At 46.0% G+C, this 12,434-nt stretch overlaps 1 protein-coding gene across 3 annotated transcripts in view; it reads left to right on the top strand.

Moving 5' to 3' along the window:
* bahcc1b (BAH domain and coiled-coil containing 1b) overlaps positions 1-12,434 on the top strand; it is a 62,993-nt gene that overhangs the window by 39,097 nt on the left and 11,462 nt on the right. For all 3 annotated transcript variants that reach the window (XM_012922206.4, XM_012922205.3, XM_076887317.1), the window contains 9 exons: positions 792-964; positions 1,569-1,953; positions 2,852-3,772; positions 6,667-6,848; positions 8,125-8,261; positions 8,565-8,669; positions 10,636-10,714; positions 10,868-11,042; positions 11,130-11,297. In XM_012922206.4, the coding sequence (XP_012777660.2) occupies positions 792-964; positions 1,569-1,953; positions 2,852-3,772; positions 6,667-6,848; positions 8,125-8,261; positions 8,565-8,669; positions 10,636-10,714; positions 10,868-11,042; positions 11,130-11,297 (2,325 nt within the window). The remainder of the gene's footprint in view (positions 1-791; positions 965-1,568; positions 1,954-2,851; positions 3,773-6,666; positions 6,849-8,124; positions 8,262-8,564; positions 8,670-10,635; positions 10,715-10,867; positions 11,043-11,129; positions 11,298-12,434) is intronic.

Here is a 12,434-nt window from a genome sequence, read left to right as displayed (position 1 = left end):
TGGGAGCAGCTATTCTGCTGCCCCCCCTCTGCGTGTGCCCGGCATTATGCAAACCATTTTAACTGGCGTTTCATCTCTCTTGTGGTGGAGCACTGATGTGTTTGGACTGGACTTTGTGCTTTCTGTGTGTGTGCTTTCTGTGTGTGTGTTTAAAGTTGTGTTCACGTCTGAAACAATACGATATGTGAAGGGTTTTATTGGGCACCTCAGCCATTGCTGGAGAGACAAAAGTGTTTGTCTTTGTGTGTGTATGGTGAGTGTGTGTGTCAGCGCTGCTTTGCAAACAGGCTGTGAAATTTAATTATCTCCCGCCTCCCTTGCCTCGCTCCGTGAGAGTTCCTGTGGAGAGGGGAAGTGCATCCACTGAACCCTTCCCCTGGGAAACATTAGCCCACTCAGGCTAATCTCACAGAACAAAGGTTCCCAGCGACAAGGCAGCCAAGGAGGGATGTGTGTGTGTGTGTGTGTGTGTGTGTATGTATACTCATATGTGTGTTCACATTCATATGTGCTAAGGGAGAGGATGTGATGAAACTATGTGTTTCCCTGTAAAGAAAACCTGCATAGAAAGCGTTAAAAGTGGTGATTACAGGTTGTTAAGCATGCATTCACTATTCAGTGATTGTGTCTGAGGCCAAAACACAGCTCATTCGGGCTACAAATGGTCTATTTTCAGTCTTGCAACAACATCCATCAATGTCTTTCTTCATACTTTTTACATTGTTTTTTTTTTTTCTTTAAATCAAAAGAAAACACTCAGCCGTTTCTCTCATTTACAATATCTACTCTAGATGTTCTGGAGCCCTCGGGTCTGTGGCCTCCTGTTTATGGAGGCAGAGGCCCCCCTCCTCACCTGCAGCATCACCCAGTTTACTCCCGCCCCTCCTTTCTACGGCAACAGGAGCTGTACGCCCTGCAGCAGCAGCGAGCCATGGAGCATATCCAACGCCAATCTTTAGGACAAGTAAGACCAGTATAAACCAGAAACCTATGACAATGAGTTATTATTGTGAAACTGTGGACAAATGAGAATTGGGAAATACGCTGAAGTTGCGCAATGGCACTTCTTCCTCGTTTCAGCTGTTATGACTACAATACGCGACCACTACTGAATTGTTTGAAGATCTCTCAGTGCAGATATCCTGACTTCTTAACACTGAAAGAAAAACATATGCAAAAATCACACTCAGCAATATTTATTTAAGCCAATGACTTCCTCTTGTGTTGGAGAATGGTTTTACTGATAAAGACACATTGATGTGTTGCTTTTACGCTTTCACATTTGCCAGATCATTTGGCAATCAAGCGATGTGGTCATTTCTACAGTTCTTCTCCCCCCCCCTGCTTTTCTGTCATGTTTTTTTTTTTTTTTTTTTCAGAATTAATGTTTGTGTTTAGATGCAATTTGGCTTGTCTTATACAACTGCATTTCCTGCTGTCATACAGTCGTAACTGGCCATGAAGATCAAAGTGTTAAATTAGCATCGTGTAACACATTTAAAATGTATTCATCCAATCATTGTAAGGATTACTTCTCAATCGCTTGTTCTCCGTTTCTCCTCTCATAGAGAAAACATGATGATAGCACCATCACCCTGGAAGATTCAACTCATCAATCTCCACCATCCAGGACTCCCTCTTCTTCTTCTTCATCCACGTCCACTGCCTCCTCCCATGCAGCCAAACCCTTCTCTCACACCCCACCTCCACCCAAGACATCCACACCATCTCCGGGAATGTGCCCCACTAGCCGTCAGTCACCCTGCTACCACTCCCCATCCACGCTTCCGCACCCGCCAAATCCTCTGACTCCTGCACCGAGCCCTGCTGCAGCAGCTCCCCGGTCCCCAGCCCTCAGCCCTGCTCCTTCACACCTCTCTAAAGGACTGGAGAGGGGCAGTGACAGAGGAGAGGGACAGCCACCTCAGGACTACCCACAATCCCTCGAGCCAGGTTTGTGTGTGCAGAAGCTCCCATAGGCTCGTTAATGAATCCACTGTCTGAACTGAAAAATCTGTGCCAGCAGGCTGGACCATCAGATAGCATAAAGATGGCGAAACAGGACACAGAGACAGACAGAGCATAAGAGAAAAAGAAAGAGGGAGAGTGATGGAGGCCGCTGCTGCTGAAATGCAGCACTGGGCTTTGAAGTGTGGTATTCTTTTGATTTTGCAGAAATTGTTTGAAGCATGGCTGGTCCCTTACTCAGTGTGTCCTTGAGTGTATGTGTGCACTTTTTTTTTTCTGTGCGAGCCAAAGAGGGACAGCGGGCAGGCAAGCCATTAAGGTCAGAAAAAAGCATATGGGCACTCTGTCCATGTATGTATGTGTGTGACCTGCCAGTGTGCATATGTGTGTCAGTGAAGGTCAGTGAAATCTTCAGATAGAGCCTCCTTATCCTTCAGGGGTCCTTGAGAAGAACACGCGGAAGGATACGCATTCATCTGGCTGCGTTGTCAGGGGGGCGGAGGGATATCATCAATAATAAGAGAGCAGGGGTGACAGGGCTGGCGCTGCAATCACAGGAAAACGGCAGGGTGTCATCAATATCCCACCTAGATCTATATACTTACACTTCTACACCCACACACACACATGCTGTATAATACACACCACTGTGGGCACATTGTGTTTTCAGCACCTTGCTGTTAATGTATTATGCCAACTGTAATCACTGGCTTCATCCTATCTACCTGAACGGAATTGCAATGAATTTAAAGAACAAGAAACTACAAATATTTCTATTTGTTGCAGATAAATACATTTTGTTTTCCCCTATTTCAGGCTGATTTACAGGCTTTAATGACAAAGAAACTATTTGACCAGTGCGCTCTCTCCCTTTCTCCCCCAGACTTGCCACCTGTTTATACTTACCCTCCAATCACCATGGGTTACAAGGCCGGGCCCTCGCCTCCAGAGGCTCGACTGGCTGAGCAACCTATGTTGGAGGATGAGCCGGCAGAGCCTGACACTAAGTCCCTCCCACACCAGTGCCACATCAAGCCTCTCACTGTTGAAGTTGAAGAGCTGGGGAAGGAAGACAATGAGAGGGTCTGTGAAGTGGTGGAATCCCAGTGTGCACTTACAGAGGAGGCGAAGCAGGAAACAAAAGGCTGCTCGGTCTCTCAGCCTCAAAGTGAGATTTCTGGATTGCCGCCATGCCCTTTCCCAGCTCCAGTCCCAGATCCAGCCTGCCCAGCCACAGCCACAGGCAAAACCCTAAAAGTAGAGCTCTCCCTGGGTTGCCCGGGCCAGCAGGCTGGCCTGGAGGAGCCCCAGCTACCCAAAGAGCAGGAGAATGATAGGGAGGATGGAAAAGAGGACATCGAGGGGGATGAGGGGGAGAAAATTCATCCCAAACCAACAGAATGTACAGTCTCTGTGCCTGAAGAGCCTGGAAAAGTCCAGGCAGAGGAGGATGGGCACAAAGAAGGAGAGAATGTAGAGGTAGTGGAGGATGAGGAGGATGATGAGGGGGATGGGAGAAGACCAAGTGAGGGCTTGGTGAAATTAACGTGTAGCTCTCCCGCTCCTACCACATCCGCCGACCCGATCGTCCCTCCAACGGCAAGTACAGCAGCTCAGCTCCAAGGGGCCTACATGTGGAGCCTGGAGCTCCTAATCGCTGCAGCTCTGTGTGCCACCAGAGATGCCTTGTACCCACCTGTACCTGTTGACCAGGCCCCATGCCCTTCACCCAACCACGGCATGGAGATGCTGGGGGAACTGGCCGAGCTTGAGATCCAGCAGAGGAGCAGGGCGAGCAAAGCAGGTGAGAAGAAATTCATTTGAGAACGCATCGTCTGTCTGTGTGGTCTAATCTGCTTACACATCTACAGACATTGGTCCAATTCGAAACCTATGAAATGAAACCAAAATAGTTCTAAACAGCCCCAATAATTAGGTCTGCCTTTCTTACATTATCTTCTTATAGTAAAAAAAAGACCTAAAAAAAGACTAAAATGCCCTTGAAATTGAGATCAAGGAAAAAGAAAAGAAAAAAACTGTCACCATGCTTTTCTTCTTGCTATACAATCACACACACTTACAGTGAACACATGAGAGAGCTTTGGGAGATGTGTGCAATCCAGATGTGTCTCATGTCACACACACCAACACACATGCACAGACACAAAAAAATTCCCACTAACTATCCTGCTTCCTTCCTCAGCTCTGTTTCTCCACTCCTGCCTATAGACCAAATTTTTTCCCTCTGGGAAGGATGCTTATGTGTATATGCCAGTGTGTGTGCATGCCCGTGAAAGTATGTGTGCATTTTGAGGGGACCCAGAGATGGACAAGCTAAGCTTTAGAAACAAGCCAGGACGCACACACACACACACACACACACGCACACACACACACACACACACACACACTCTGCCCAGTGTGTCCCCCAGGCTCTGGCGTCTTGCTTTGCTAATTAGACCCTTTCCTTTAAAACACTTCTCCTGTAAGCGCTCCTATTTTCCTCTCGTCCCTCTGAGAGAAAGTGTTTTTATTTATGCCAGCATCTGTGTGTGTGTGCGATTTGTACGTGGCGTGCACGCGGCTGTGTGTGTGTGTGTGTGTAAGCTGTTAAGTAATCCCAGATGAATCCCTGCTCTCCTCCATCAGAGTCTACGTGTCTCTCCACCAGGCTGCTTGCTCCCTGCCTGCGCCTCCTCCCGCCTCTCCTCCCTCTTTGTTACCCCCCCAACACACGTCTCCTTTTTCTTTTTTCTTTCTTTCTTTTTCTTTTTTTTTTATTAAACCAATGTAATCTTGTGTGTAAATCCTGCCTCTGCAAGCCTTGTTGACGGAATTAATAAGTGTAAAAATCATAAGTCGCTCAGCTGCTGTCTGTGCATGTGTGTGTCAGAGATACAGCGCGACTGTGCATTTGTTTACATGTGCATGCACGTGGTTAGCATGTGTAATAGGTGTGAAATCAATAAGCCCTGTTGTGGCGTGGAAAACGTTCTTCAAGTTGCAACACATTTATTTACCCCCCCCCCTCCCGCTCTGACCTCATCGCCGAGAATGTTATTAATACCGCTGATGGCGTTTTTGTCATTGTGAATGCGTTGGGGGAGATGAAACCGATCCCAGACAGATGCGTTTATGGCGTTCCTTGATGCAGAAGGATATCTCAGCTGTTCACTGGAGATCACAATTACAGATTAAGGAATCAAGAGATGTGCCCCCACCCCTTCTCTTCTTCATGAATTATCGCCATTACTTCTATTTACACGTAGACAGAGGAGGTATTTGTGTAATTTATTCCTTCGCATTTCCTTTATTTTGAAATTTCACACCAATAAATTCCTTAATGGTCTCTAATGATGACTAGGTCCACAGCAGCTGTAATGGTTTTTAATTTTCCTCTACTGTTTTTGTTTTTCCCCTTGAAATCCCCTGTGCCGCCTCTTATTACACCCTTCACCCCCGTTAGAGACACGGTATGGTATTATTACTGTGCAACGATGAGTGTGTGTGTGCGTGCATATGTGTGTCTGTGCGCTGTAGGCGGAAGGTATCTATCGATTGTGGCCATCCTCCAGGATACTAAACTAGGTGTGGTGATGTCAGTAGTGATGTCATCCTGTCAGGGTAATCGGAGCATGCCATTGGCTCAGAGGTCTGACAGATGAGATGGCATTGACCTCTGCGAGCCGGGACAGGACAAAGCCGCATCTCTCAGCTCCTTCCCGCTTGCTCTGTCGCTCTCCGAGGAGTTACCTGTCAATCTCACATCTGTTTGTTCACGCACGCTCTCGTTTCTCTCTTCACAGACAAAGACTGCCCTCCTTTCTTTCGTCGCTATTTGCCGTGTTTTTCTGTCTCCATCTTCCACTCCCTCACACACATACACACACTCACACAGGTCTTAATGATGTCAGGTGTCAGTGAATGGGCCTTGCGGCTCCAGTACACAGTGGGAGTGAATGAGGAAGACCTCTCCTCACCTGCCTCTCTTCTCCTTTCCTCGTCTCCTTCTTTTCTCTCCTCGTCTTCTTCTCTAAGGGGAAATTGGATTCTGTCCATGTCCATAATGAGGAGATGTAGGAGAATAAATAGATAGCTCAATAAACACTTTGCCTCTTATTGCTTCTCCTCCCCTTTACTCCCCATCCCTCCCTCCCTTTTTCTCACCGCATCCCACAGTCCTTCTTCTCCTCCTTCTCTTACCATCTCTCCAATTCTCCCTCACATAGCCTCACGCAGTTTGCCCATGTCTGCATAGCTCAGCGAAAATGCTGTAGGGTGCCTGTGTGTATTCTAAATGAGTGTTTTTTTTATTTGCGTGTGTGTGTGTGTGTGTGTGTGTGTGTGTGTGTGTTTGTGTGTGTGTGTGTGTGTGTGTGTGTGTGTGGACCGTCTCATGAATATTCCGTTTCATCTGCCGCTGCCGTGACAATGACAGAGTTAATGACAGTGACAGATGTAGAGATCGTTCCCTACAACCCCCCCTCCCATGCGTGTGTGTCTGTGTGTACGATTAGGCATGAACACCAGTATACATCAAATAAACTACACAGCTAATATCATAAATATCACCACTTTTCAAGACGCCGTTTCATCGCCCGAGAAATAAATCCTTTCAGCACACGGCGTGTTTTATAACCAGGTGTCAGCCGCTGCGTGATGTACCAATCTAAATCGAAACAATCCGTCTCCGCGCAGGTGAGGAGGACATGCCGACCTTTGACCTCCACAGTCTGGCGACTCTGGTGGCCGCCCGTGCCCTGGAAGTCGGAGGGGGACGGGTAGATGTGGATGCGGATGGTGCCGTGGACCAGCAGTGTCCAATCAGGAAGAGGGTGAACCTGCGCAGGAAGTGCAGCTGGACGCCTCGGCACGAGCCGGTGAGGCACGGGTGTATTTTGTGTTTGTGCATGAGGACGTAAATCAGTGAGGATTCAAAATGTGGCTCAATGGAGTGCTGAACAGTTTGAACAGAAATGAATTGTTTTATACTTGTTGTAAATAAAACCAAAACAATTAAAAAAAAAAATCTAATTTCTGAACTGAACAGCTAAGAAATCATAAAGGAAAAAGCCTGTTGGTTATTATCAGGGATACAAATGAGAAATAGACTAATTTCTAAGAGTTTAAATAATAAGATTAAAGCAAACATGCCAGTAAATTCAACATGAAACATGTAAAATGAACATTTTTACTACATCATGACTTAATGTGTTTTATTTGGCTCTTTTTTCCCACAGTTTTCCACCATGTAGGTACCCAGTATTTCTTAAATTATTTACAGCATAATTTATTTACACTCTCCTAAAAGAAATTCCCCTTTATTCTCTTATTTCCCCATATCTACTTTTAAGCACTGGTGGGAATCGATGAGTGTTTTGCATGCACTGATCCATACAATAAAATGACACATAAATTCCATAAATTCAGTGGAAAATCACACTATAAAATGAATGCATTGTGTAGTGTAGCAAACGAACACTAAAACACGGGTGCAATAAATATAATCTATCATAAGAAACAAAAAGTAGTGTGGATTAAAACCAATACACTGTGTGTTCACTGAATAACTGAGCAAAACGTGTTAGTGATCAAATAAAATGGATGGATAAAATTTAGAAAAAAACTCTTTTAGTTTGATCTGTGTTGAAATTCAAAATAAAACATTTTCATATTTTTTTGTAATGTTCAAGTAAAGATGACACAAGTGCTTCCTGTGTGGTGGAGCTTTACATTTCTTATTAAATTCAAAAAACTTCAAAACAAGATCCGGCTTCACCAATGCTATCAGGCGTTTGATTTTAAGACTTCAATAAGCGCACATTTATCCTACAGATTATTAGATAACTACTTGGCGAAACCTTTTTAACGTTTACAGATTGATTTTACTTATGTTAATATTTGTTATCTGCGACAGAAAGTGCCTAGGGAACTACATCAGCCTATTAGAAATCTGCCAGTAAGAGCAGAAGTTGTTGATTTGCTAAAATTAACTGCTTCACACAAACGTGTGAGCGTTTGGTTACAGGAAAGTCCTCAGCAAGCTGGCCAAACACAAGCTGGCTACATATCCAATGACTGCTGTGCTGAAGTTGGTGTTCAGCATTTAAATTCCTCTGCTCTGTGTGTGTGTGTCCGTGTTTGTGTGTGTGTCAGGTGTGCCCAGTGAAGGGCTCCATGGAGACCATGGGAGGGGAGGAGCTGGCCATGCGTGTCCAGCTGGCTGAGCTACAGCGCCGCTACAAAGAAAAACAGAGAGAACTGGCCAAACTACAGAGGAAACACGACCACCAGTGAGCAGAGACAACATACACACACACACACACACACACACACACACACACACACACACACACACACACACACACACACACACACACACACACACACACACACTTATTTTGTCTAGTCTGAATTCTGCATTCCAATATTCACTCTTCTGCTTTCATGCTGCATCTGCGTGCTCATATTTAATGCAGTTTGACCTGTAGCCGATACAAGCTTCTTCCTGATTTCTCCCGCTGTCCGGATTGCATCTTTAATCTCCCTCTCCGTACCACTCCACCTCCTCTTCCTCCTCCTTCCTCTTTCTGCAGGAAAGAGGAGACATCTCGAAGCCCTGCTCGCCGGGGGCCCGGCCGCCCCCGTAAGCGCAAGTCCACCCCCGGCCCAGCTGCTGCAGAGAGCTCCAAAAGACTCAGGTCAGTCCTCTGATATTGCGTTGGTATAATCAGTGTGATTGGCAAGCCCAGCTCATTCATCCTGATTTCTGTTTGTGTTTTTAGTGAAAGGCATGGTTGATTTTCAAGAAGTTCTTCTTCAGCTGAATTGATTCAAATGCTCTCTAGCTGATGATTTGCTTGATTGGGCACTGGAAGGAGCTGCTCACACACACACACACACACACACACACACACACACACACTGATGCACACACAGACACACACATACACAGTGGGGGTTATGTGATGGGAGCTGTAAGCTGGGTGTGATTTTTAATGAGAGAAGGTAATGGAGATGAGGGCTTCATTAATCACCATTAATCACTTTTAATCATATTTATCACTTGTATTGATTATGTCCTGATTCCATGCGAACCTCCAGCATATATTAATACAGCTGGACAAAGTTCTGATGTACAGTTATTACAGTGATAAATGACTCCACGCCACCCCCACCAGCTGCAACACGCAACCACACATTATTTAACACCTCACACATGCAAACCTCCACACTGACTCACATTCACGGACACACGCACGTGTGCTAGTGCGTGCAAGCAGCCGGGATTCAGCAGTGATAAATGTGTTTTCTCATGATGCCCCACCTCTGTTAGCATGTGCACCCCTCGCCTTGATAAAATGATTAGAGAAACTCGAGGTTTGTCACGGTTACCATGATTAGAAAGCGCTAATGAAAATGACAATGAAAGCCTTTAGTCATACATGCCAGTGCACTACACACACACACACGCAGAGAACTTGTTTAATTAGTAGAGCTGGGTGCTCCGTGCCTGAGCAGCATTTCTGTTGTTATTAACAAGCAATGTATCATTTGTTTATGCTTTCATCTTCTAATGAGAGTTGGGGTGTGGGTGAAATAAAACTGAAAGAAAGCGAGATGAAGAGGAATGGTAGCTCTTCTAAAGTGTGCTGACTTGTTCTCTTGATATCTGGAATATGAAGCATATATGGTGAAAGGTGTGCGGATAGCCAGCTTGGATTTTATAGGTGAACCTAGCTTATCGTCTCACCTCTTGTCAGTTGCTCTTGAAGTGATTGGGCTACATTAAAAATTGTTAAAAGCACTTAAAGATGGTTTAAAGAACCTAGCAACCACCTTGCTGTTTTGTGCCGTGTACTCCCGAACACTAATTTGACTGAATCTCGGGTTAAACGTCAGTCATTCAGGGGAATGAAACAGACAAAGGTGATCTGGATAGTTAGAATCTTCCTCTCCTCTCCTCTGCTCTCCTGGGAGCAGAGATGCTGAGAGCCAAACCTTCCCTCTCTGGGAATATAGGATTCACCTGCCTCAGACACCAGCTGCTAACTGTTGTGTGCCTATGTGTGTGTATATGAATGTTAATGTGTGTGTGTGTGGGGACTGCCTGTGGTGGTGCGAGAGAGCATGCAGGCAATGAAGGAAGGACAGAAAGAGGGAGAGAGAGGGAGGAAGGGAGGAGTAGTGTTCAATAGAGGTTAGTGTTTATCGATTGAGCCCTGAAGCTCCGGTCAACGGACAGACTCCCCCGAGACTGCTTCATTTCTCTCTCTCTGTCTCTTTCCCTCCCCCCTCAACCATTCTCCTCCACCCACTGTCTCTCTCTATCTCTCCCTCTTCTTGGTTCTCTTCACGACAGATAATTTCTTACCCTTTTTTAGTCTCGCGATCCGAATATTCCCGTGTTTGCCGTCAGACCGCGCCGAGGCTGTCTCTTACCTCATCAAAGTTACGAGACAGACAAGATGAGTGGGAAGAGAGCGAGACAATGACTGAGCTTCAACACAGATAGAAGGGACGCTAAGAAGAAAAAAGCAAAAAAAATAAAAGGGAAATGCAGAGATGCAGAGAATAAAGACGTGTGATTAAGCTGATTCTTTGTTTTCACATAGGATAAATTCTCATTCAGCTGCGTCCCTGCTGTGTTTTTATGTTTTTTTTCAGGGCTGGACTGAATGTACTGGAGGAAAAAGCCAGGAATTCAATGTCCAATCACAACTTCAAAAGCCTCAGCACTGCACAGGTCAGCCGCTCGCTGCTTCTCACGGTTCATCCGCACACACAAACACACACGCTGAGAACTATTTCCTCCTGCTCCTGTTTTTTTTTTTCTTTTTCTAGATATTTCAATTAGCAGAAAGGAATGAGTCAATAATTAGTTGTTCCCTGACTGCAGATGAAAGCTCGTTGTAAGCACAGAGGTCGACCCAGCGCCCTGAGCTCCAGGCTGGCCAGGCGGGTGACCCAGCTGAAGCAGAAGGCTGCAGCCCAGCGTGGTTCACAGTCAGCAGATATGCTGCACAGCAGCGAGAAAGACGCATCCAAGAGTCACTGCAGACAAGGCGGAAAAGGTGGGGGAGAGAGAGGGTGCATAAAAACACTTGTTCACTAGGCAGCACCTCGAAACTCAGCTCACCCCTTTTCTGCTTATCTCTTAGACCTGCAGCAATCCCACAGCGCCGCTCAAACCGGGAAGAGGAAGAGAGGTCGAAAGCCCAAAGTTCCCTTGGACATCAACCCTAACAGACCTCACCACAAGGACAGCCGAGTTACTGAGAAGCATGAAATAGATGATGAGAAGAGTGACAGCGAGAGCTCAGAGCATGGTGAGGTTTTTTTCTTGATATACAGTCTGGTTGTGTCGCCTTGCCAATTAACCAAAAAAGGATCACGCAGCTGATGCTTTGGCCGTAAAATTTTACAGCCTTTTTTGGTCAATGGAATGCACACATTTTGCTGATAAGAGCTTTATGACAAAACTACAGTTTCAGAAGTTTGGAAAAGCTCACTGACAGTTTCACATGCGAGTCAAGCGGCGCTTATTTGGTGTGTGGGTCAAAGGACACCAACCAGATCTTGTGAGATTTTGCTGTGAGATTGTGTGTGTGTGTGTGTGTGTGTGTGTGTGTGTGTGTGTGTGTGTGTGTGTGTGTGTGTGCGCGCGTGTGGAGCATCTGAGAGTGAGATGTCTGCCGTCATCAGGGGTGTCCTCTCACTTCCCAGCTCGTCTGTCACACTGTTAAAACAGTTAACGACTTGCCACGGGCATGCGACACGGCCCTCCGCCCTCATCGGCATATGGTAATGTGAGCCTGCCCTGGCCTCCCCGTTCAGAATGTCACACCCAGCTCCTCCCATCTCTCCTTAACCTCTCCAACCTTGTGAAAATGGCCACACTGAAGTGCCTCGACTTGAGGATACACAATGACACCCGTCCTGACTTTTAACGGCTCGCCAGAGAGATGGGTGCGCCATGAAACCAACATAACATGGAGGAAAACACTAGAATTTCACTGACCCCGTGGCCTTATTGGCATGAAGAATTTGTGGTTCAGTTAAGTGTGTGTGTGTCTATCTGTGTGTGTGTCTATCTGTGCGTGTGTGTGTGTTTGCCAGTGTTTGTATGTGTGTCAGGGAAAGCGTTGAAGAGAATGCCATGTAAGTGACAAGTGTGTCAGATGTGTCAACACCCGACGCGACCCCTGCAGCCAGCGAGACACAGCTGCCATTAACAATCTGTGTATGTGTGTGTGTTGTGTGTGTGTGTGTCAACATTTGCTCCCTGTCACAGCAGTTAAGTAACAAGCAGGGCATTATTGTTTAGCCATTAAAGAAGGTTTGCTCATTGAGAGTTAATTTGTGACGAAATGCCCGACTTTTATAGACCCTCATAGAAATTTGACTTGCTTGGCATTTGAACATGCGCACATTTAGCAGCAGGCCCAAAATGTTAAGGAATCTCG

This window comes from Maylandia zebra, linkage group LG8 (genome assembly GCF_041146795.1).
Source record: "Maylandia zebra isolate NMK-2024a linkage group LG8, Mzebra_GT3a, whole genome shotgun sequence".
Classification (NCBI taxonomy): domain Eukaryota; kingdom Metazoa; phylum Chordata; class Actinopteri; order Cichliformes; family Cichlidae; genus Maylandia; species Maylandia zebra.
This window is presented reverse-complemented; position numbering and strand designations above follow the sequence as displayed.